At 54.7% G+C, this 22,720-nt stretch overlaps 2 protein-coding genes, 1 long non-coding RNA gene and 1 pseudogene across 4 annotated transcripts; 3 read left to right on the top strand and 1 right to left on the bottom strand.

Moving 5' to 3' along the window:
• The first annotated feature begins 2,103 nt into the window (after positions 1–2,103).
• LOC121103665 lies at positions 2,104–2,986 on the top strand (annotated as a pseudogene).
• An 878-nt stretch (positions 2,987–3,864) lies between these two features.
• Positions 3,865–14,355, bottom strand: LOC121103664. The gene is made up of 3 exons (XR_005835860.1): positions 14,143–14,355; positions 4,619–4,735; positions 3,865–4,098 (listed from the first exon to the last, which is right to left on the bottom strand). It is a non-coding gene; the product is annotated as an uncharacterized LOC121103664 (long non-coding RNA).
• Positions 14,356–17,283: 2,928 nt separating this feature from the next.
• ACHE (acetylcholinesterase (Cartwright blood group)) lies at positions 17,284–21,616 on the top strand. 2 transcript variants are annotated; one of them, XM_040634882.1, is made up of 4 exons: positions 17,284–18,545; positions 18,905–19,389; positions 20,152–20,321; positions 20,435–21,616. In XM_040634882.1, the coding sequence occupies exons 1-4, from the start codon at positions 17,487–17,489 to the stop codon at positions 20,560–20,562; spliced, it is 1,842 nt and encodes a 613-aa protein (XP_040490816.1). In that variant the 5' UTR covers positions 17,284–17,486; the 3' UTR covers positions 20,563–21,616. The 2 variants fall into 2 exon arrangements, with proteins under 2 accessions (XP_040490816.1, XP_008696665.2); XM_008698443.2 differs by having other exon boundaries at positions 17,288–18,545; positions 21,194–21,593.
• A 119-nt stretch (positions 21,617–21,735) lies between these two features.
• UFSP1 (UFM1 specific peptidase 1 (inactive)) lies at positions 21,736–22,701 on the top strand. Its single transcript, XM_008698442.2, has one exon. It carries the CDS (start codon positions 22,156–22,158, stop codon positions 22,564–22,566), a length of 411 nt encoding a protein of 136 aa, XP_008696664.1. The 5' UTR covers positions 21,736–22,155; the 3' UTR covers positions 22,567–22,701.
• Positions 22,702–22,720: the final 19 nt, after the last annotated feature.

The following is a 22,720-nucleotide window of genomic DNA, read 5'->3' as shown; positions in this document are numbered from 1 at the left end:
GTGGTGGCTGGCGTATTAGTCAGGAGAGCTCAGGCAGTGCTGAGATAAACAACCCTAAAGCCTCCTAATGTCTCCCAACAGCAGACATTTCTGTCCCGCTCATGCTACTTGCCCATCCCAACATCTGTGCTGTTCATTCGGGGTCCCAGGCCGACGGAGCAGCCCCCATCTGGGACTCTGCCAGTCTCACAGCGGTGGGAAATGACAGATGGCAAAACCACGAGCTGTCTCCTAAAGCTTCTTTCCAGACGTGACGTCGCATACCCTCCGCCCACATTCTGTTGGCTAAAGCGAGTCGCATGGCTGCCCTGAGCCTGACGGACAAGAACGTAAAGCCTTCACCAGAGACAGGCTCCGCACATCTGAGGCCAAGCCTGCTATCAGTGGTGCGGGGAGACAGAATCCGCCCCAGGGAGGGGAAGCAAATACACTGAACAATAACACGACCTACCGCAGCGGGGATCCTGACAGTCGCTATGGTTTATGCTAATCAGGAGCCATCGGTCCGGTGCCTCGGTGGCTCAGTCAGTTAAGCGTCCGACTCTTGATTTCAGTTTAGGTCCTGATCTCAGGGTCGTGAGATGGAGCCCTGCGTCAGGCCCCGCACTGGGCGTGGAGCCTGCTTAAGATTCTCTCTCTCTCCCTCTCCCTCTGCCCCTCCCCTCACCTCTGTTCCTCTCTAGGAAAAAAAAAAATTTTTTAAGAGCCATCAGTGACATTGGCAGACAGGATCAAACCCGATGGGTCTTTTTTTTATTTTTAAAGAATTTATTTATTTGAGAGAGCAAGAACGAGCACAAGAGAGTGAGAGAGAGAGCACGAGTGATGGGATGGTCAGAGGGAGAGAGGGAAACAGGGTCCCCCCCTGAGCAGGGAGCCCAATGCCAGACTCAATCCCGGGAACCTGGGACCGTGACCTGAGCCGAAAGCAGATGCTTAACAGACTGAGCCACCCAGGTGCCCCATTTAATGCAATTTTAATGAAGATCCCAACAGGGTTGAATTTTCTTCATGGACACAATTACCTTAAAGTCCACGTAGATGAATAAATGTCTAACGATATACTGGAAAATTATGAAAAATAATTGTGTCTTGTCATATATTAAAATTTACTACAACAAAAAACAAAAACAAAAAATTAAAACAAAAACCAAAACCGCACTGTTTTAAGTTTTAAAAGCATACCATAAAACGACTGCAATCCAAACAGTATGATGTTATGCTAAGAACGAGCAATAGACCCACGCATGAAACGGAATGGAAAAGCCTGAAATAAATCCCACCATTTCAGACACAACCAAGGTGGAATTTAACTCAGAGGAGAGGATGGTTTATTTAATAATGGCACTGAATATCCCCATAGCAGAAAATAAGTTAGATCTTTACCTTACAACATTGGATTTTAAGGCAAACTCAAAAACATAAGAAAAAAATAAACTTTCTAGGGAAAAATCTAGGAGGCTCTTCATACAACTTGGGAGCTGAGGAAATTATTTTAATCAAAACGAGAGCCCCAAAAAGTACAAAAGTAAAATTCCACATTCCTACTACATAAAAAAGTAATGTATCAAAACAATACAAAATAGACGAAGAATAGACTGGGGGACTTTTTTGCAATGTGGATGACAGATAAGAGGTTAGTATTCGTAATATACAAAAAGCATTTACAAATTTATATTTAAAAAACACAAATCGGGGGCACCTGGGTGGCTCAGTCAGTTAAGTAGCCAACTCTTGACTTTGGCTCAGGTCATGATCTCAGGGTCCTGAGATGGAGCCCCCTGCTGGACTCCGTGCTCAGTGGGGAGTCTGCTTCATGATTCTCTCTCTCCCTCTCCCCACCGCCCCCTCCAGTCTCTCTCTCTCTCAAATAAATTAATCTTTTTAAAATAAACACACAAATTGGGGCGCCTGGGTGGCACAGCGGTTAAGCGTCTGCCTTTGGCTCAGGGCGTGATCCCAGCGTTCTGGGATCGAGCCCCACATCAGGCTCCTCCGCTATGAGCCTGCTTCTTCCTCTCCCACTCCCCCTGCTTGTGTTCCCTCTCTCGCTGGCTGTCTCTCTGTCGAATGAATAAATAAAATCTTTAAAAAAAAAAAAAACCACACCAATTGTTCAACCCTATCCTCATGGGCACTGTGTATTTAATGTCTCCAAAGATACTTTCAGAATCTCGACAGTATGCTTTTGTTGGTTGTTTAAATGTTCTGGAGTATGTTTGTCTTATTTCGTTTTGTAATTAAGCCATAACTGATGCACATTGTACCACGTAATGATTCGGTGTATGTATGTACTGGAAGTGCTGCTGTTTGTGGTGGGCACGGTGACTTCAAGGTTACTTCCCAGAGTCAGAGCACTGGCAGCACAGGATCTCAGGGACCGTGGTCCCAGTGGAGTTGCCGCGGTGTTCCATGGCATCTGGAGGCCATGTTCCTACTGACAGCGAGCAGGCAAGTGGGCTGGAGAGGGAGGTTCTGATGGCTCCACGGAAGGGACTGGACACATACAAGATGCTAGCCTCGAACGCAGCTTCGGGCACCGAGGAAGACCCTGACTTAGTCCCCATCTATCGCCACCAAGTGAACAGTGGGCTGCATCCGCGAGGACGATACTGCCATCATCTGCTTCTGGCTGCACGAAGGTGAGACCCGGCGATGCCCTGACTGCGGAACCCATGACAAGCCGGTGCCCCAGCAGCTGACCCACTGAGCCTCGGCACTAACTTACTCAAAACGGACTGTTTTAAGTTTCTTCCTTCCAGGAAAGACTAGCCATGGCATCGGCTGCTTCTCCCATAAAATAGATCTACAGATGTAGACGGTGCAATGATCACAGTAAGTGTAGTTAACGTCCATCCCTACACATGGCTCCACAAACCTTGTTCTTGTGATGAGAGCTCTTAAGGTCTATCCTCTTAGCAACTTTCAAATACGAAGTACAGCCTGGTTAACCACAGTCACAACCCCAGGACTGACTTATTCTGTAACCTTTTGACCCACTTTGCTCGTTTCACCCACCCGCCACGCCCCACCTCTGGCATCCACCAATCTGTTCCCTGTATCAATGAGATCAGTTTTGTTTTGTTGGGTTTTTTTTAGATTCCACATATAAGTAAGATCATATGGTACCTGTCTTTCTCGGTCTGAGTTATTTCACTTAGCATAATGGCCAGAAGGTTCAGGTGTGTTGTTGCAAATGGCAGGATTTTTCTTTTCTATGGCTGAATAGTGTGTGTGTGTGTGTGTGTGTGTGTGCGTGTGTGCGTGCGTGTGTGTGTGTGTGCGTGTGTGCGTGTGTGTGTGTGTGTGTGCGTGTGTGTGTGTGTGATATTTTCCTTATCTACTCATCCACTAACGGACACAGGCTGCTTGCATGTCTTGGCTACTGTTTTCAAGTTAGTGTTTATTGTTTCCTTTGATAAATCCCCAGAAGTGCGATTGCTGGATCATATGTCAGTTCTATTTTTAATTGTTTGAGGAACCTCCATACTGTTTCCATAGTGACTATACCAGTTTGCATTCCCACCAACAGGGCACAAGGTTTCCTTTTTCTCTACATCGTCACCAACACTTGTTATTTCTTGTCTTTCTGATACTAGCTGTTCTTTTTTTTTTTTTTTAATGGTTTGGTTGCAACACTGATTTTTTTTTAAGATTTTATTTATTTAGTTGACAGAGATAGAGACAGCCAGCGAGAGAGGGAACACAAGCAGGGGGAGTGGGAGAGGAAGAAGCAGGCTCCCAGCAGAACCTGATGCGGGGCTCGATCCCAGAACGCCGGGATCACGCCCTGAGCCGAAGGCAGACGCTTAACGACTGCGCCACCCAGGCGCCCCTGATACTAGCCGTTCTAACAGGTGTGAGGTGAGATCTCATGGCGGCTTTGATTTGCATGTCCCTGACGTTGAGCGTCTTTTCATGCACTTGGCGGTCGTCTGTATGTCTGTAGTATGTCTATGATATAGGAACATCATGGGCAAAATGTTTTTCAATATATTTTTTGAAACCTCTGTTTCCATGTGAAGTTTATTCCGTGTGAACTTTGTCCCATGAATCACGCTCTCTCTCCTTCGTTGTTTTATGCATGCAGAGTGATTTCTAGAATAAAACCAAGTGTTTAGCTCACACTACTCAGGAACCTAAGATCACAAAGTGACATTTCAGGTCTGTTTTTAACTTTCTTATTGGCAATTTCACTTTATCACCCCTGCTTTCATACAGTCTCTATAAATTCATCACAGGCTTTATGATTTAATGCAAACACTTTGCCTTGAGAAAAGGAAGTAGGGGGAGGGAGGGAGAGAGCCAGAGCCAGTTTCTGCTCATAATATGACTTAATACGCTATTGTTTCTGATCCTAAAGAGGACAAAGATCCTAATTGATGTAAGCATGGGATTTATCCCCTTAGGAGAAATGCTCACATTGAGTCAGAGAAATGAATGCCACCAGTTATGGATTGATGGGGTTTAAAAAATCAAAACCCACAGAAATCTTGTGCAAACATTTCTCACGTGATAATTGATTTCTAAATACAGCGTATAAGGAAGTCCACATCAGCTTGAGGATTTTTTTGATGGTTCGACAAAGTGATATCAAATCAGGGAAACTGAAACTTACCTTTGCCTGACATTTATTTCTCTCTTATACAGTTCTCATCCTGGAGTCTGGTGTATCAGGGAGTTCTGTTAACACAAGCCTATCCCACACGGTCAGCCCTGGAACACTGCTGCCTTCCTGTAAACACGGAGGGTGCCGTTAACGTCAACAGAACACCGAATGGCAAACACTCACCTAAACCACGACTGAAGCTTTGAACCAAACTAATGACGCTGAACCGTTTGCTGAGTAGCAGGGGCCGTAAGCAGCCACGCAGGCTTGACTTCCTAGGAGTTACAGTCTTGCTGCTTCCAAAGTCTGCTTTGGGGGGCGCCTGGGTGGCACAGCGGTTAAGCGTCTGCCTTCGGCTCAGGGCGTGATCCCAACGTTGTGGGATCGAGCCCCACGTCGGGCTCCTCCGCTATGAGCCTGCTTCTTCCTCTCCCACTCCCCCTGCTTGTGTTCCCTCTCTCGCTGGCTGTCTCTATCTCTGTAGAATAAATAAATAAAATCTTTAAAAAAAAAAAAAAAATTTTATAAAAAAAAAAAAAAAAAAAGTCTGCTTTGGTTTGGTTTGGTTTGTTTTCTGGTTGGAAAAGTTACTTCTGGAAAGCACAGGTTTTCTCCTAGCATTGTTTGTTTATTTAAGAAATTAATGGGGGGACCTGGCTGGCTCAGTCCGTAGAGCATGAAACTCTAGATCTCAGGGTTGTGGGTCCGAGCCCCATGCTGGGTGTAGAGGTTACTTAAAAGGAAGATCTTAAAAAAAGAAGGAGAAGGAGAAGAAGAAGGAGGGGAAGGAGAAGAAGAAGAAGAAGAAGAAGAAGAAGAAGAAGAAGAAGAAGAAGAAGAAGAAGAAGAAGAAGAAGGAGGAGGAGGGGGAGGAGGAGGAGAGGAAAAAGAAAGAGAAGAAGAAATTAATGTACAATTCACCTTTGGGCTTTGGAGAACCTCAGTTCTTGCTGAGTTTGGGGTCTGGTTTTCTTGGGGGTTTTTTGTTTTGTTTTGTTTAAGATTTTATTTATTTGACAGAAAAGACACAGCAAGAAAGGGAACACAAGCAGGGGGAGTGGGAGAGGGAGAAGCAGGCTTCCCACTGAGCCCGATGTGGGGCCCGATCCCAGCACCCTGGGATCATGACCTGAGCTGAAGGCAGACGGCTTAACGACTGAGCCACCCAGGCGCCCCGTCTTGGGGTTTTTTTCTCTCCTAATATCTAGATCAACCTCCAACTCCAACCATGCTGGTAAATGCTGTTGCCCCCAAATCTCTGGAATGTTTTAGAAAGAAAACTGGTGTTTCCTTGTTGATGATCTTAAAAAGTATGCTTAGCAGTTTTATTTACTAAAATAAAACTTAATTAAAATACTATTAAGTACCATTCTTTAACTGTAATCTTAAGTTATCTATAGTATGTGGTCTTAGTGAATTTGTTAAAGTGTGTATTTTATTTTAAAGTAAAATCTAAGATAAAATATACACTATACACATAGAGACCTAGGAAACTTAGTTTGTAGGGTACAGTGTTGGGTTGCTAACTGTTCCAGGTAACATTTATATAACATTTTTCTTTCCTAGAAATCGCTTTTACAATGTAGTTCTACTTTGATGATGTGAATGAATGTATATTTAAATATATATATATTACCAGGTCCAGTAGTATTATTATACTTTATACTACACGGAATGTAGTCCAATGGGTTTTAAATAAAACACTGTTGACTGGACTATTATAGCAAATCCTTTTTTCTCAAGCTCACATGCACCATTCACCAAGATAGACCATGTCGTGGGCCATAAAACACATGTTAACAGATTTAAATAGAAATCATAAATGTCTGCTCTCAGACCAAAATGCAATTAAACTAGAAATCAATAACAGAAAGATAACTGGAAAAATCCCAACATATGTGGAGATCTAACAACATACGTCTAAACATCACGAGTCAAAAAAATCTCAAGAGAAATTTTAAAATATGCTTAACAAATGGAAATGGAAACACAACTTATCATAAGTTGTGGGATACAGCAGAAGCAGTGCTTAGAAGGAAACTTATAGCACTGAATGCATACCTTAGAAAAGAAAGTCCCGAAATCAAAAAGTTTAGAAATTAAATAATGACACATCTTACAACTTGAACATCCTAGATTCAATGGAATATGGTAGAGCAGACAACATTCTCTGATCTTAATGCAATAAATCTGGAAATTAGTAACAAATCCATTAAAAAATAAACGCTATCACCTGGAATTTTAAAACCCTTTCTTAAAAACTCTTGAGACAAAGTGGAGGTATAAACCCAAATTACGGAACATCTAGAAAACAGAAATAATGAGGAGAATACACAAAAGGCCATGGGATACAGCTAAAGCAATGTTCAGAGGAAAATTCATAGCATGTAAGTAATTACATCAATAAATAAAAAATGAGAAGAAATGAATTAAATTCCAACTCAGAAAAGTGGGGGGCCTTAAACAAATGAAAAGATGCTCAAACTCACTCATAATAAGAGGAATAGAAATTAAAGCTCTACTGAAACTGAGGGCCTCAGAGGGAAGGGGGTGGGGGAATGGGATAGACTGGTGATGGGTAGTAAGGAGGGCACGTATTGCATGGTGCACTGGGTGTTATACGCAACTAATGAATCATCGAGCCTTACATCGGAAACCGGGGATGTACTGTACGGTGACTAACATAATATAATAAAAAATCATTAAAAAAAAAGAAAGAAATTAAAGCTATACTGAAACACCAGTTGCCTCTTAAATGATTTGAGCCATGATTTGAAAAAGAAAAAAGCAAACAAAAGAAGGAAAGACAAAATCTAACAGACTGTGTTGGCAAGACTACAGGAAACCTGTCACTTTCATTGTTGGAACAACACCAGTCTAGGAATTTATCCCAGGGTACACTTGCAACATTGCAAAAGAATTTATGTACAAAGTTTGTAATAGCAAGTAAACTGAAAATTTAAATATCCCTTAGTGGGGGGGGGGGGGCAAATTAAATTGAGTAAAGTCCATGCAATATAAAATATGCAGCTTTTCATTAAAAGGAGGGAAACAGGGGAGCCTGGATGGCTCAGTTGGTTGAGCGTCTGACTCTTGATTTCAGCTCCGGTCTTTACCTCAGGGTCGTGAGAGCAAGCCTGGCATGGGCTCCACGCTCAGCGTGGAGTCAGCTTGGGATCCTCTTCCTCCTCCCCTACCCCTGATAGCTCTCTCTCAAATAAATAAATACATTTTTTTTTTTAAGGAGGAAAATGGGGATGCCTGGATGGCTCAGTCCATTGAGCATCTGCCTTTGGCTTGGGTCCTGATCCCAGGGTCCTGGGATTGAGCCCCACGTCGGGCTCCCCACTCAGTGGGAAATCTGCTTCTCCCTCTCCCTCTGCCCCCTCCACCCCGCTCATCCACTTGTATGCTCGCTCTCTCTCTCCCTCAAATAAATAAATAAAATATTTTAAAATTAAAAAAGGAGGGGAAAAAAAAGAAGAAGAAGTCTATGTAGCAATGTGGAACTATCCCTGGGTTACATGGTTTGGTTAAAAGAAAATGTCAAGGTGCAGAAAGAGAAGATGCTACAATTTATGTGAAAATATGGTGGGGGGCGGCGAGCAGAAGAGTCTCTATTTCAATAATCGCAATGACCAATGAACAGGTACCCCTGCTTCTAGGGATGAGAACTGGGTGTCTGGGGTAGGGGTAAGAAGGGGACTTTGCACTTTATACCTTTTGAATCTTATGAATTCATTAACAGTTCAAATAAATAAAATGTAGCTTCAAAAGAAATCCCCAGCCAGGAAATAACTTCTTCCCCCTCTTCTGAAATCCTTCAGCTCTCATTGGCCAACACTGCAGACATTGCAGGGGTGCCCAGGAGGGGCGCGGTATCACAGCTGAACTAGAGGAGGGGGGAGGTCTTGCCCTAAATCCGAAGAGCCCCAGATGCTTCGAGCTAATCCATCTCCCTGACAGTGGCCCAGGCCCTGCCCGCCACAGTCCCAGCCCCTCCCTTGGCCTGGTATAAGTAACAGGTGCTGCCCTACCCCTGCTATCGGGACAGAGCCAGCCTCTTGGCCCTGCCAGCCAGCCCTCCTTCCTCGCACAGAACCAGATGCTCCCCACTTCCCTCACGGCCTCTCCTGCTCCCCACCAAGTACAGGGGCTGCCAGGGAGAGAAGAAGAGATACCCAGCAGCCCCTCTGACAATTCAAAGAAGTGCAAGTGTGGGGCCCCTGGCTGGCTCAGTTGGTAAAGCTTGAGACTCTTGATCTCGGGGCGTGAGTCTGAGCCTCACGTTGGGTGTAGAGATTACTTAAGAAGAAGAAGAAGAAGAAGGAGGAGGAGGAGGAGGAGGGGGAGGGGGAGGGGAGGGGGAGGGGGAGAAGAGGAGCACCTGTGCCTGAGAATCAGGGGCTTCTGCCTCAGGCCAGGATGGGAGAGGGCAGCTGGGGTGACAGAAACGACAAAATACCACACAAGGGAGGCAAAGAAGGAGGGGAGGGGAGGGAAACAGGGGCGTGGAAGGGGCTAGAAGTGTTGCCACCTCACAACAAACTCCTTCCGCTTTTCCTCAGACCCCAGGGTCCCTGTGGATTTCATGCTCCCCACCCCCGCCAGCCCTCCAGCCTACAGACAAGGACCTAGGGGACGGGGTGCCCTTCCCCTCAAGTCTCCATCAAGAAAATCGTGGAGCCCAGTAAATGGAGTGATCTGGGTGGAAGGAAGGGGCTCCAGAAATGGCCCCGGCGATGAGAGGTGGTCAGGGACGAGTCGGGGAGAAGGGGCCTGGGACTGAGAGGCCCCTGTGCCGGGCTGTGGGTTCAGGACAGAATGGGGAGCCTCAGGAGGCACTAAACTCCTCTGGTCACACAAGAGGCTGGGCGTTCCACACCCTCAGGCCTTGGCCTGGCTCAGGAGGGCCGAATCTCGCCCTCAGGAGAGGGCTCGGCTATGGGAGCTGGGTGGAGGTGTGAGGTCCCAACTGGAGAGGAGGCAGGGCCCCTTGAGACTGCGGAGACTGTCACACATCCTTCTTCTCCCCCAGAGCTGGGTGTTCTGCACCTGCTCTCTTCATTCAGAATGCTGGGGCAATGCCCGGGGCCTCTGGCCCAGACCTGAGTGAGGCCCGAGGGGGCGGAGGAACAGAAGGGTGGTTGGAGGACAGTGGCAGTCAGGGACGAAGCTGTCCAGGAGGCACAGGAGACCTGCCCCACACTTTTTCTTGTCTTGGACTCTAGGGGTTAGTTTTCTGGAAGTCACAGAAAAAAAGGTGAGTGACTCCAAAGCATACCAATGCTATCACAGGTCAGAGTTCTCATCCAAGGCCTCCGCTGGGCTGCTGAGGAGAAAGTAAGCAAAAACTTAAGTTCTCTGTGCTTCAGTTTCGGTTTCCTCACTGTTACGTCATAAGGATGAAAGAACAGTTGCACCCACCCCCACTGCAAGGCTGGAGCCAGAATTCAATGGGCTGACGCTTAGCAAAGCCTTCAGGCCAGCAGCTGCTGAACTGCAAGCCCCCAGTAACGCGACCGTGGACCTGACACTGGGTCTGGGCTCCTCGCCAACCGCACTGTGGCGTCCCCAACGGTGTAGATATTCACCTCGGGGCCCCACCTGTCCACAGGACCGCTGGCCATACGGCCAACCTTGCAGCCAGCCTGCACTGTCCCCAGGCAAGGTGGGGGCTCCCAGACACGCCCTCCCCATCTCCATACCATGTGTGTTTCTGATGCTTACTGAAGCTGCAACCACGGCCAGGTTCCTCCGAAGGGAACCTCCGCTTTGGGATGGCTCTCCCTGGCTGGCGGATACCCACAGGGCAGCCGGGAGCAGCTGGCAATGTTTTCAGGAGCTCCCTGGGTGTCAAACATAGAGTACCTAGTGCGACCTCACCAGCTGCTTCTGAGAAGTCAGCCAGCCCGCACGGCTAACATTTCAGCCAAAGCCAGCATCGGGGCTGGCGGGTGCCTGTGTGGAAACAGGATCAGAGCCGGCTGTGGGTCAGCACACCACAGACCCCGCCAGGTGGGCGCTGAGCCCTCCTCCAGGATCCTGAGCTCCTTTGAGGTTCTGACACCGGAGCACATAAATGGTAAACATGGGACTAAACGCACTCCCGGTCAATGACAGCATACGTTTCACTCCTTTGGACCATCACAGCTCCTGGGGGGAGATCAACCAGAGAATCGCGCTGATGTCTGTCATTAATCAATCTGAGGTACGAGGGTATGACACCCCCGCTCGACCCTCTCCCCAGCCAGAGAGGGGGTGAGGATAAACCACAGGATGTCTGATGAACGGCATGGGGAATACTGTAAACTGGTTACATATTGAACAGAATCGTGAAAATAAAATGAGTCTATCCAGAGACGCCTGGGTGGCTCAGTCGGTTCAGTGTCTGCCCTCGGCTCAGGTCATGATCTCAGGGTCCTCGGATTGAGTCCCGCTCGGGCTCCCTGCTCAGCAGAGAGCCTGCTGCTCCCTCTGCCTGCCGCTCCCCCTGCTTGTGTGTGCTCTCTGATAAACAAATATAAAAAAATCTTTTAAAAAAATGAGTCTATCCAGAGACAGGATAAAAGTGTGAAATGCCCAAGACTAGCAAAAAAGGGGGGAAAAGATACAAATAGGATGGATGGGTGATTCCTAACAGGAATCGTGCATGACGATGTAACCTGGACCAAGTGTGAACTTTAGCCCAACCTGCAGAAGGGGCCAGAGGATGGAGAGGAGAGAGGGGAGGAGAGTCTCTTGCATGGCTCATGCTCCCAACTCTTTAGGCCAACGACCCCGCTTAACGGGGATAGGGACAGTGGCTTCCCCAGGCACCCTTCAGCCTTAAGTGGGCTGGAACCCCTGAGGACATTGAGAAGCAATTACCCTGCCTTGCTCTGCAGGCGGGGATGGTGGGACGAGCCGAGTTGGGGCGCTGCACCGCCAGAGCCGGGCCGCCCCCTCTCCGGGACCCCTTTGCCGCCCTTACCCCCACCTCAGCGTGCCCACGGGTCGCCGCCTTGGCCCCGCCTCCTCTGGCAGCTCGCTACGAAGACGCTCAGCGCCACCGCCTGCGGCAGCACCAGCCCGGCCCCGCGGCCCCGCCAGGCCCCCGTCCAGCGCCCTCCAGCGGATGGCCTGAGAAACTGCATTTCCATAGAGAAGCCGCTAGAACAGGAGGGGTCACAGGTCACAAAAATCGCAGGGTGTGTTGGTGTCCATGAAAGGAGGGGGGCGTCGTCCCCAAGTTGAGACGTTTTAGAAGTGTGTTTCAGTCCTGCACTAACACAGGCAAAGGAGTTCGGCAGAAGATGGCTGTCCCCCAGTACCTCCTCCCTTTCTAGTATTAGAACAGCCAAATTTTAGGTGAGTACACAGTCTTCCAGGACAAAAACTTCATCTCTGAACCTCGGGCATAGCCAGTTATGACCTCAGGATTAAGTTCCGGCCAAAGAAATATAAACCGAAGTGTTGTGTGTATGATTTCCAAGAAATGTCCCTAAAGGGAGAAGTGATGCTCTTCCTCAGTCCTTCCTCCTGCAGGCTGGCTGGAATGCAGATGTGATGACCGATGCACCAGCAGCCACATTACACCATGCAGTGGAAGCTATATGCTGAGGATGGTTAAGTAACAAAATTCTGTGCAAAGGAACCTAGTCCCTGGTGTGAAGGGTGCTCTGCCAATCCTGTGTGGTCTATTCTGGGTTGGTAAGAGAAATGTATTTCCATTATATTTCATTCGCGCCATTACTGTTTGGTTTTCTGTCTCATGTAACTGAACAGGATCCTAACCAACAAACAGAGGAGCTAAAAATCCTCCTTGTTGGCAGAAGTCGGGCAAGGATGTAATAGAAGTAGTGGTCCCTTGTGTTAACAAAGATTAGGGAGAAGCTCAAGGTAAAAAGAGGACTGTTGCTGAAATTTCTGTCCATTTTTAAGGACAGGCTCAAATCCTTGACCATCTCCCTTCATGGCCAGAGGGGGTCCTGTTAGTTCTTATACCTGCTGACTGCCCACAGCACAGTCTTCTGATCCACTCAGTCTCAGGAGGTCAGTTTGGACTGAATGTGGGGACACCTAGTCCAACATGGCTCCTCACGTGATCCTCACACCACCCTCATGAGACGGCCTAATGACTTCCTAAAACTGCAGACTCTAAGGACTCCACCCAACACCAGATGGATCAGTCCTGCTAGTGGTCCCCATGAATCTGACATACACTCAAGTCCAATCCACCATTTTACTCATGGAGAAACTAAGGCCCAGGAAAGGAGTGGAACTCTCCAGAAGTCTCACTGAGAGCGGAGCACTGGGTGAGAACCCAGCAGTCAGGACCTCCAGTCCAGAGTTTACTCCAATGCCACGTGGATCCCCTGGCCTGGCTCGCTCAGGTGGTGCCTGGCTAATTTAAAGACTGTCTGAGATGGGACACGATCTGCATGGTCTCCTCCATCCTCACAATCTGCAGGCTGAGGACACACCTGTGGCCCCTCAGCACATCTCTCAGATCTGCTTGCAGCTGCAGAGCCCTGGCCGCACCTACTAGCCTGCCTGCCCTGGGACTCCATGCAGACTTGCAGATTCGTCTGACTGGACATTCAACTGACCCCTCCCTGAGTCAGGGCCTGGGGAAGCACATCGGGGGCTCTCCAGGAGCAGGACACCCCCCTGAGATCCCAACCTACCCCCTACCAGACCTGATGCCTTTCCTCCTATCTCCCCGCACAGCCCTGCCCTGCCCTCCCCATGCCTGGGGGACGAGGAGGATGGTGTTGCCATAAATGGCTGCATCTCCTCCTGCCCCAGATTCTCAAGCATCCTCGGATGCCCCTTCCCCCTCCCGCTGGTTGAACTTCCATAGCCCACCCCCGCCCCTGGAAAGAATAAAGCTCTGACCGACTTCAGAATACTGCACAACCTGCTTTGCCCTTACCTCCCATGGATACCCCTCAGGTACTGCCCCACCAATGCCATGCCCAAGCAGGCAGGAACGGCCTTTGTCCTCGCTCTCAACTCCAGCCCCTGCAGACACAACCGGGCACCTTTTCCCTTGGTGAAATCCATTTACTCCCACCCAGCTGAATATAGGGTCTTTTTCCCTGGGAGATTCCAGCCCACCCTGAGTGTCCTGTCCTTGACTCAAAGGCAGGTCCAGTCTGAGGCAGTATTGATCTCTCCAAGGAGGGTTTTGTCCTCTCACTTTCTAAGCCATGTAAGGTATCCCTTGTTCATAACTACCTGGGCTATAAGCTGTCCCTGTCCTACCTAGGAGCTCGTGATTTAAAAAGTCAGGTGAGGCACCCGTGTGGTGCAGCCCGTTTGGAAAGTGACAAGGGGACAAGCCCCCATCACTACCAGGGCCTTTTAAGGGCCCCAAATCCCTACTGCCTCAGGCCTGGAGCAGGCCTCTGCTCATTCACTCACAGTTTGTTTTCATCATTCTAATAATGATGTCCATTTTTCCGTCCCCTACCCAAACCCACAGCCCTTATGCCTGCTCTTGAGGGAGTGGAACTGGGGCCGTGGTCTGATCAATGGGGAGCTCTCACCCAGTGGGCCCAGGACGTTGAAAGGCGGATGCAGGGAACCTCGGTGTCCACGCGGGGCATTTGGGGTGCCTGAAGAGCGAAGGGCGGAAGGCGGAAACGGTGGGAACAGACTGTGTGAGGTTCATCTCCGCACGCCCAACTCCATCCCAGTCTCCGAGGCCCGAAGCGGCTCACTTCGGCGCCACCTGGCGGCCGTCGCGCGCGAGCGGAGAGTGGAGCCAGCGCGGGTCCCCGGGCCTGCGGGGGCCGGTTACCGCGGGGCGGACGGGCTGCGGGGCGCCCAGCTTGGAGAGCCGGGACCGCGCGGCCCGGGGCGGGGAGCGTTCCTGGATTCGGGCGGACCCCACGACCCCCGCCAGGCCCCGAGAAGACCCGGGGACGCCGGCCCCTAGCCGCCGCAGACGGGAAGCCGCAGGCCGGGGCGCTGCGGGGCGCTGGGCGCCCGAGTCAACGTGCGTGCGCTCGCACGCCCCACGCAGCATCTCGCACCGCCGCGCGCGCGCACGCAAGCCCCGGCGCTTGCACGCGCCGGCCGGTCTCCCACGCAGTGGGCGGTGGGCGCCTGAACACAGTGTTCTGGGAGTGGGAGGCCTTTCCGAGGGGCGCACTCCTGCGGGCACACCGCTGCACGCTTTTTCCACCCTCACCTCCGGCGTGGGGACGCCGCCGCGGCCGTACTGTCCCCTTGGGTGACCCCCCTGGAGGGCGGGTCAGAGTAGGGGGGGTCCGTGCGGCCCAGGCCCCCCTGAGCAGGCTGGGGGCTCCCGGGCCAGGCCGCTCCCACCTGCCGGCCGCGGCGGCCAATGAGAGCCTGGTCTGGTGATGTCATGCCCCGACCGGACCCTGGTGACGAAAGTCCCAGGTCACCCGTCAGGGAACCAGTGCAAACCCACCCGCGGGGGTTCCGGAAGTTTCCACTGCGGCAGCGAAGTGCGGCCTCGCCCCGCAGCCTTGCGCGTGCCACCACGTTTTGCCTCTGGGGTGTCCCCGAGTCACCTCTCCCTTGCCCCGGGGGTCTTCTTCCGGGGGGGGGGGGCTTCATTTCCACTCGTGATCCCATGTTTTCATCTTCATTCCCACAGGTGTGCCCTCATCCCCCAGGAGTGTCCCACGTCCCCTTTTCTCCACCGGTACCACCCGGACCCCTAAGGGGGTCCTCAGCCACACTTTCACGTGCCAGTCCTCCCATGCTACCCCTGCTGTGTCGTGGCCAAGAATATTCATTTATTCGGCCCCCAGCTGGGCTGAAGCTGTCATTGTGTCTGAGTGTGTCCGTCCGTCTGTGAATGTTGGTCACAGTTTGTCTGGAGCGGTCACTGCGTGCGACTGTCCGTCTGCGCGTCTGTCTCCGCGGCTTCTGTCCGTCTGTCACTGTGGGTGTCTGCTCCGCCGCTGCGGGTCTTTCGGTCGTGTCACCATGTATCTGACCGTCTGTCGGCGTCTGTCACTGGAGTCCGTCCGGGCCCCCGGGGTCTCTGGGTCTCGGCTCCGAGGGAGGGGGAGGGAGGGGAGGTGGCAGCCCGGGGAGGCGGGGAGGGGCGGGGGCGGAGACAGTGGGCGGGGGCGGGGGCGGGGGCGGGCGGGGGCGCCGTGCGGCCCGGAGGGGGTGTGTGCGGGGGGCCGGAGGCGGCGGCTGTCAGAGTCGGCTCAGCCTGCGCCGGGAAACATCGGCCGCCTCCAGCTCCCGGCGCGGCCCGGCCCGGCCCGGCTCGGCCGCCTCAGGTGAGTCTCCCGCCCCGGCCGGGACCCTCCCCTGGCCCGCGGCCCATTCCGCGTCCGGGAAAATGTGCGCTCCCGGAGGGATCCGGGCCCCCAAACGGGACGCCCACCGCGCCCCCGGGCCTGCCCAGCGACGCCCCCCGCCGCCCCACACTCATCCTTAACTCTTCCCTCGCCGCCGCATACTTACGGTCGCCCGCGCGGGAGCCGGCACCCTGCAGGGCCGGCCGCCGCCTCTGCTCTCGAATTCCTGTGGGGACCCCCGAGCGCCCCTTCCCCCGCCCGCCCCCAAGTGTGGGGCCACTGGAAGACGCCCCCTGCTTGGGGCGGGACCCGAGCTGCGCAGGTTGCTGGCGCCGGGTTGACTCCCCCCCCCCAGATCCCGCAACCCCAGCGCCCCTGCGCAGCGCCCAGCCGAAGCCCCCTCCGAGGCCCAGGCGTCCCCCTCCCACGGGGACTCCGTCTCTATTTTGGGGAAAGGGGAGGCTCAGCGGAAGCCCCGAGTTATAATTAGCCCCACTCGGGTTTCCTAGTTAATCCCCAGCACCACCACCACCACCCCAGGCTCAGGGCGGCGGGGGTTGGCTGGGTGAGAGGTGACCGCCGCGAGAGGGGGGAGTTCCGACCCGGGGAATTTTGATCCCTTGGCTGGAGATGCCGGAACCACAGCAGCTGCTGCCCCAAAATAGCGCCCTCGCCCCTGCAGCCGGGGATCTCCGGAGCTCCGAGAACACAGGCCTCCCGGTTCGCCCTTCAGACCCCTCCGCAACGCCCGCGAACCTCCAGACCCCGGCCCCAAGCTCCCGGCTCCGGACTCGGGGCGGGGAGCTCCGTCCTTTTCTTGGTCTCTACTGCCCCCCACTGGCAGCAGCGTGCCTCTCAGGGTCGGATGGATGGGGGACTCGAGTCCTGGGGGACCCGGGCTGGCGAGCCTGATGTCTGAGGCTAGGCGAGGCGAGTGCGCAGCTGACTGGCACCCACGGGTACCAACGCCCCGTGCCAGACAGTGGATGAGGAGGGGCAGGGTGGGGCAGGGTGTGGAGCAAGCAGGATTTGGGGTACCCCGGGACCTGTAGCTCCCACACCCTTGAATGCCCAACCCACCCCCCAGGGACCCCGACCCTGGCCAACTCAAGAGAGGCTGCGCCTTCACGCCACCGCAAGCTTCCCCATCGGCGCCTCCCGTCAGTGAGGGCCCCGCCCCTGTCGGGTGGCCTGTGTGTGGATTGCTTGCGGCCTCTGGTGCCGGTGCCCGCTGGGCTCCGGCTGGGCCCAACCGGGTCCACCCAGCTGGGGGAAGGAGGTGAGGGTGGTGGGCCCTCTGTGGGGCAGGGGAAGGGATTGCTTGGCAGGCCTCATCTCTGTTCCCTCCGTCGGTCTGTCTGGGTGTTGAGTGTGTGCCTGATCTCTGTCCCCTCTTGCTTCTCCTTGTCTGCCTGTGTCCTTGTCCCTGCTTGTCTCCCTCCCTCCGTTTCTCTCCTGTCTACCAACCTGCCCCACCTCTTCTGCAGCTCCGTGATAACCCCTGGGCAAGAGTGTTACCTAATCTCCTCCCTCCTGGCAGCCTCAGGCCTTCACCCTCTGCCTTTCTTTCTCCCAGCAGACGCCTGCCTGCCCTGGCAGCCATGAGGCCCCCCTGGTGTCCCCTGCACGCGCCCTCCCTGACTTCCCCAATCCTTCTCCTCCTCCTCTTCTTCCTGGGAGGAGGGGCAGAGGCTGAGGACCCGGAGCTGCTGGCAACGGTGCGTGGGGGCCGGCTGCGGGGCATCCGCCTAATGGCCCCTGGGGGCCCTGTCTCTGCTTTTCTGGGCATCCCCTTCGCAGAGCCACCTGTGGGCCCCCGCCGCTTTCTGCCGCCAGAGCCCAAGCGGCCCTGGCCAGGGGTGCTGGACGCCACAGCCTTCCAAAGTGTCTGCTACCAATATGTGGACACCTTGTACCCTGGCTTTGAGGGCACCGAGATGTGGAACCCGAACCGTGAGCTCAGTGAGGACTGCCTCTACCTCAATGTGTGGACACCATACCCCCGGCCTGCATCCCCCACCCCTGTCCTCGTCTGGATCTACGGGGGTGGCTTCTACAGTGGGGCCTCCTCCCTGGACGTGTATGATGGCCGCTTCCTGGCCCAGGCTGAGGGGACCGTGCTGGTGTCCATGAACTACCGGGTGGGAGCCTTTGGCTTCTTGGCCCTGCCAGGGAGCCGGGAGGCCCCAGGCAACGTGGGTCTACTGGATCAGAGGCTGGCACTACAGTGGGTGCAGGAGAATGTGGCAGCCTTTGGGGGCGACCCCATGTCAGTGACTCTGTTTGGGGAGAGTGCCGGTGCTGCCTCAGTGGGCATGCACCTGCTGTCCCCTCCCAGCCGGGGCCTGTTCCACCGGGCTGTGCTGCAGAGCGGTGCACCCAACGGCCCCTGGGCCACAGTGGGTGTGGGAGAGGCCCGCCGCAGGGCCACACTGCTGGCCCGCCTCGTAGGCTGTCCCCCGGGGGGTGCTGGTGGCAATGACACAGAGCTGGTCGCCTGCCTGAGGACACGGCCAGCTCAGGACCTGGTGGACCACGAGTGGCACTTGCTGCCACAGGAGAGTGTCTTCCGCTTCTCTTTCGTGCCTGTGGTGGATGGAGACTTCCTCAGTGACACACCCGAGGCCCTCATCAATGCTGGAGACTTCCACGGTCTGCAGGTGACTAGTGGCTGGAAGGGGTGGAGCTGGTGCCTCAAGGCCTGTTCCCCCACCCCCACCCCCCAGCCCCAGGACCCAGGCATAAAGGCTTCTCAAGATCCAACTCCCCAAGGCCTGGGCTTCTGGCCCCATGGCCGCCCCCTCCTCCCCGAGAGCTCAGATCCCAGGGTGGTCAGTGGGGCAGAGAGAAAAGGAAACATGGGTATATTTTCACTTTCTCTCAGTCCCTTCCCCAACGTCACACTCTCTTCCTCCATGGTTCTGGGGTCTGTAACTATTGATCTCTTTGGCTCTTTGTCCATCTGTTTCTGTCTGCCTGTCTGTCTGTGCCCTCCTATCTCTCCATCCTGTCCCCCCAGGTGCTGGTGGGTGTGGTGAAGGATGAGGGCTCCTATTTTCTGGTTTACGGGGCCCCAGGCTTCAGCAAAGACAACGAATCTCTCATCAGCCGGGCCCAGTTCCTGGCTGGGGTGCGGGTCGGGGTCCCCCAGGCGAGTGACCTAGCTGCCGAGGCTGTGGTCCTGCATTACACAGACTGGCTGCACCCTGAGGACCCGGCACGCCTGAGAGAGGCCATGAGTGATGTCGTGGGCGACCACAACGTCGTGTGCCCTGTGGCCCAGCTGGCTGGGCGACTGGCTGCCCAGGGTGCTCGGGTCTATGCCTACATCTTTGAACACCGCGCGTCTACGCTCTCCTGGCCCCTCTGGATGGGGGTGCCCCATGGCTACGAGATCGAGTTCATCTTTGGGCTCCCTCTGGAACCCTCGCTAAACTATACCGCCGAGGAGAGAACCTTTGCCCAGCGACTGATGAGATACTGGGCCAACTTCGCCCGCACAGGGTCAGCAGTACTGAGGGGAGGAGGGCCTCCAGGAGCCAGAGAAGCAAGAGCAGGGGACAGAGAGAGAGGAAGACAAACAGAGACAGGCAGAAAGGGCGGGAGAGGGAGGGAAAAGTTCACAAAAGAAAGGAGACAAAGAGGGAGTCAGAATGATAAAAGGAGACTGGAGAGGAAAGCCGGATGGCAGGTCCTGGAGAGGCAAGGACAGAGGGGGAGGGAAGCGGAAGAGAAGAGAAGAGAGACGGGGAGAAAAGGAGTTACCATAGTACTTAGGAGCTTGAACTGTAGAGAGCTGGATTCAACTGGGCCAGTGGTGATTTTATTAGCTGTGACATGCACACGTGCATATGTACTCACACACCAGTTTACCAGTCTGAAAAAGGGGACCATAAATCCGACATCTCATGGGTATTGTCAAAAGCAAAAACAAGATGTTTGTAGACCTAGGACTGAGCCTGCTTTCACAGTAAGGGCTCATAAATCGATGTTTTAAATGGGAGAAACAAAGACAAAGTAAAGTCAAGGGAAAGGCAGAAAGACGGAGGGCAGGAGGAAGGGGATGGCTCCAGATGACGGGAATCCGGGAGACCAGAAAGAGGGGTTAAAGAGGTGGTGGGAAGGAGGGGATGTGTTCTCCGGTGACCCGAAGAGGGCACCGGTCAGGAAGCAGCCTGTCTCCTCCTGCTCTCAATCTCCAGTCCCCAGTTCCAAGGGCGGGCGGGGCCGGCTTGCCTGAGGCTAAGACTCCCTTTCCTTCCGAAGGGACCCCAATGACCCCCGGGACCCCAAAGTCCCGCAGTGGCCACCGTACACGGCGGGAGCGCAGCAGTACGTGAGCCTGAACCTTCGGCCGCTGGAGGTGCGGCGGGGGCTGCGCGCCCAGGCCTGCGCCTTCTGGAACCGCTTCCTACCCAAATTGCTCAGCGCCACCGGTATGCAGGGGCCAGCGGGCAGGGGCTGGGTGGAGGAGGGCAAAAAAGGGGCGCGAAGAGAGAGAGGGGAGTGGGAGCCGGCCGGGCGTAACCCCTCTCTTCTCCCCCCCCAGCCTCGAAGGCTCCCAGCACCTGCTCAGGCCCCGCCCACGGGGAGGCGGCCCCGAGGCCCAGGCCCGGCCTTCCCCTGCCCCTCCTTCTCCTCCTCTTCCTCCACCTCTCCCGGCTCCTGCGGCTGTGACCACGGCCACTTACCCCTCCGGCCTCAGGGGGCCCCTCCTCTAATGAGTGGTCGGACAGTGGGGAAGGGCCCCACTCAGGGATCTCCGACCCAGCGCACCCTCCCTCCTCAAACCGAGAAACTCAAACTGGCCGGGCTGGGAGGGGGTGGTGACCTATGACCCGTCTCAGGGACCCACACGCCTTTGTTGTTTAAATGGAAATGAAAATGCCAATTTTCTTTTTTTATAAAATTATTTGGAGCCGGAGCCTGGTGTTGGGGGAGAGGGAGGACCAGGAGCTAGATAGCACCCCCTAGTGGGGCTATAACAGTCAACCATTTCTGTCTCTTCTTTTTTCCCCACCAACCCACGGATCCTCCCTCTTCTGATCCTTTCTGTCCCCCTGTCTTCCGGTCATTTTCTCCTCCCCCCACCCCTCCCTTCCCGCCATCCTTCTCTGGCCCCGCCTCCACTCTCATCCTTCCTCTGGTCTTCCGTCTTTTCGCATATTTTCCTGATGCTCTTTCCACCGTCCTACGTGCTCTCCTGCATTCTCCTTGTATCCTCCTGCACTCACGCCCCCCACCATGTATGTTCCCTGACCTTCCCCTTGTCCTCCTCCAACCCACTTGCCGGGCGCCCTGGCCGCAGACACGCTGGACGAGGCGGAGCGCCAGTGGAAGGCCGAGTTCCACCGCTGGAGCTCCTACATGGTGCACTGGAAGAACCAGTTTGACCATTACAGCAAGCAGGATCGCTGTTCAGACCTGTGACCCAGACGGGACCCCCATGTCTCCCCGCCCTGCTCGCCCCGCCCGGCCCCTTAGCTGTATATACTTATCTAAGGGCTGGGATATAACACGGAGGAGCCCTAGACCCTGCCCACCCACCTCCCCGACTATCCCGGGAGGCTCCCCGTCCTCTGCATGTCTCGGGCCGAGCCCCTCCCCCGCGGTGCCTTCGCCCCTCTGGGCTGCCAATAAACTGTTACAGCCACAGCAGTGTGCGCGACTAGGGAGCGGGAAGCGGGTCTCAAACACCCGAGCAGAGTAGACAGAGGGGCAGGTGCGAGAGCCATCCGAACTTGCGGATCTCAGTAGCCGGGCGGAGGGTGTCAGCTCCCACTGCGCCGGCTCGCCCCGCGCCTGCGCAGTAGCGACCGCAGCGCGGCGGTGCATTGTGGGAGCTTCGCGGGTGGCGCCTTCCCCGCGGCTAGGGCTCGCGCCTCTGCTGCTGCCGGAGACCCGCGAGGACGTCCCCAGCGCCCGCGCGCCGGTTCTGCCTGCGCCTAGCTCAAGACCCGGGGCCGAGAGGAAACCCTGCAACCGGAGTTCCGTCCGCGCCGCCAGGACGCGTCTGCCCGGCCTCGGACCCCACCGCCCGCCCTGGAGCCGCTGAAGGACGTCCACCTGGGCCTAGCCCCGCCCGGCCGCGGGCCGGCTCGCCTGGCCCTCCTCTCGGGCCACTACCTTTACTATCACTACGGCTGCGACGGCCTGGATGACCGGGGCTGGGGCTGCGGCTACCGAACTCTGCAGACGCTGTGCTCGTGGCCAGAGGGCCGGCCTGCGGGCGTGCCCGGACTGGCCGCCGTGCAGGCGGCCCTGGAGGACATGGGCGACAAGCCCCCCGGGTTCCGGGGCTCCCAGAGCTGGATCGGTTGTGTAGAAGCCAGCCTCTGCCTCGACCACTTCGGAGGGCCCCAGGGGCACCTGCGTCACGTACCCCGCGGAGCAGGGCTTCAGGGGGAACTGGAGAGGCTTTACTCCCACTTTGCAGGGGGCGGGGGGCCTGTAATGGTTGGCGGGGATGCAGATGCCCAGTCCAAGGCCTTGCTGGGAGTCTGCCTGGGTCCAGGCACGGAAGCCTATGTTCTGGTATTGGACCCTCACTTCTGGGGTGCTCCGAAAAATCCCAGTGAACTACAGGCAGCTGGGTGGGTGGGATGGAGAGACGTAGGCACAGCCTTTGACTCCAACTCCTTCTACAACCTGTGTTTGACCAGCCGCAACTCCCAGGAGTAGCAGTACGCCCTGGACTGAGGCTCAGGTCCCAGAATGGAGACTGTCTCCGGCCCCAAACACACTCACCTAAACCCTACTCCAAAGGCAAAAGCTGCCTGGGCCTTTGACGTCAATAAAGTGGTGAGGCTCAGCTAATTATGGCCCCAGCCAATCT

The sequence above is a fragment of the Ursus maritimus genome, unplaced genomic scaffold, assembly GCF_017311325.1.
Source record: "Ursus maritimus isolate PB19 unplaced genomic scaffold, ASM1731132v1 scaffold_2, whole genome shotgun sequence".
Taxonomy (NCBI): domain Eukaryota; kingdom Metazoa; phylum Chordata; class Mammalia; order Carnivora; family Ursidae; genus Ursus; species Ursus maritimus.
Note: the sequence above shows the minus strand (reverse complement) of the source record. Positions and strands in the feature narration are given on the sequence as shown.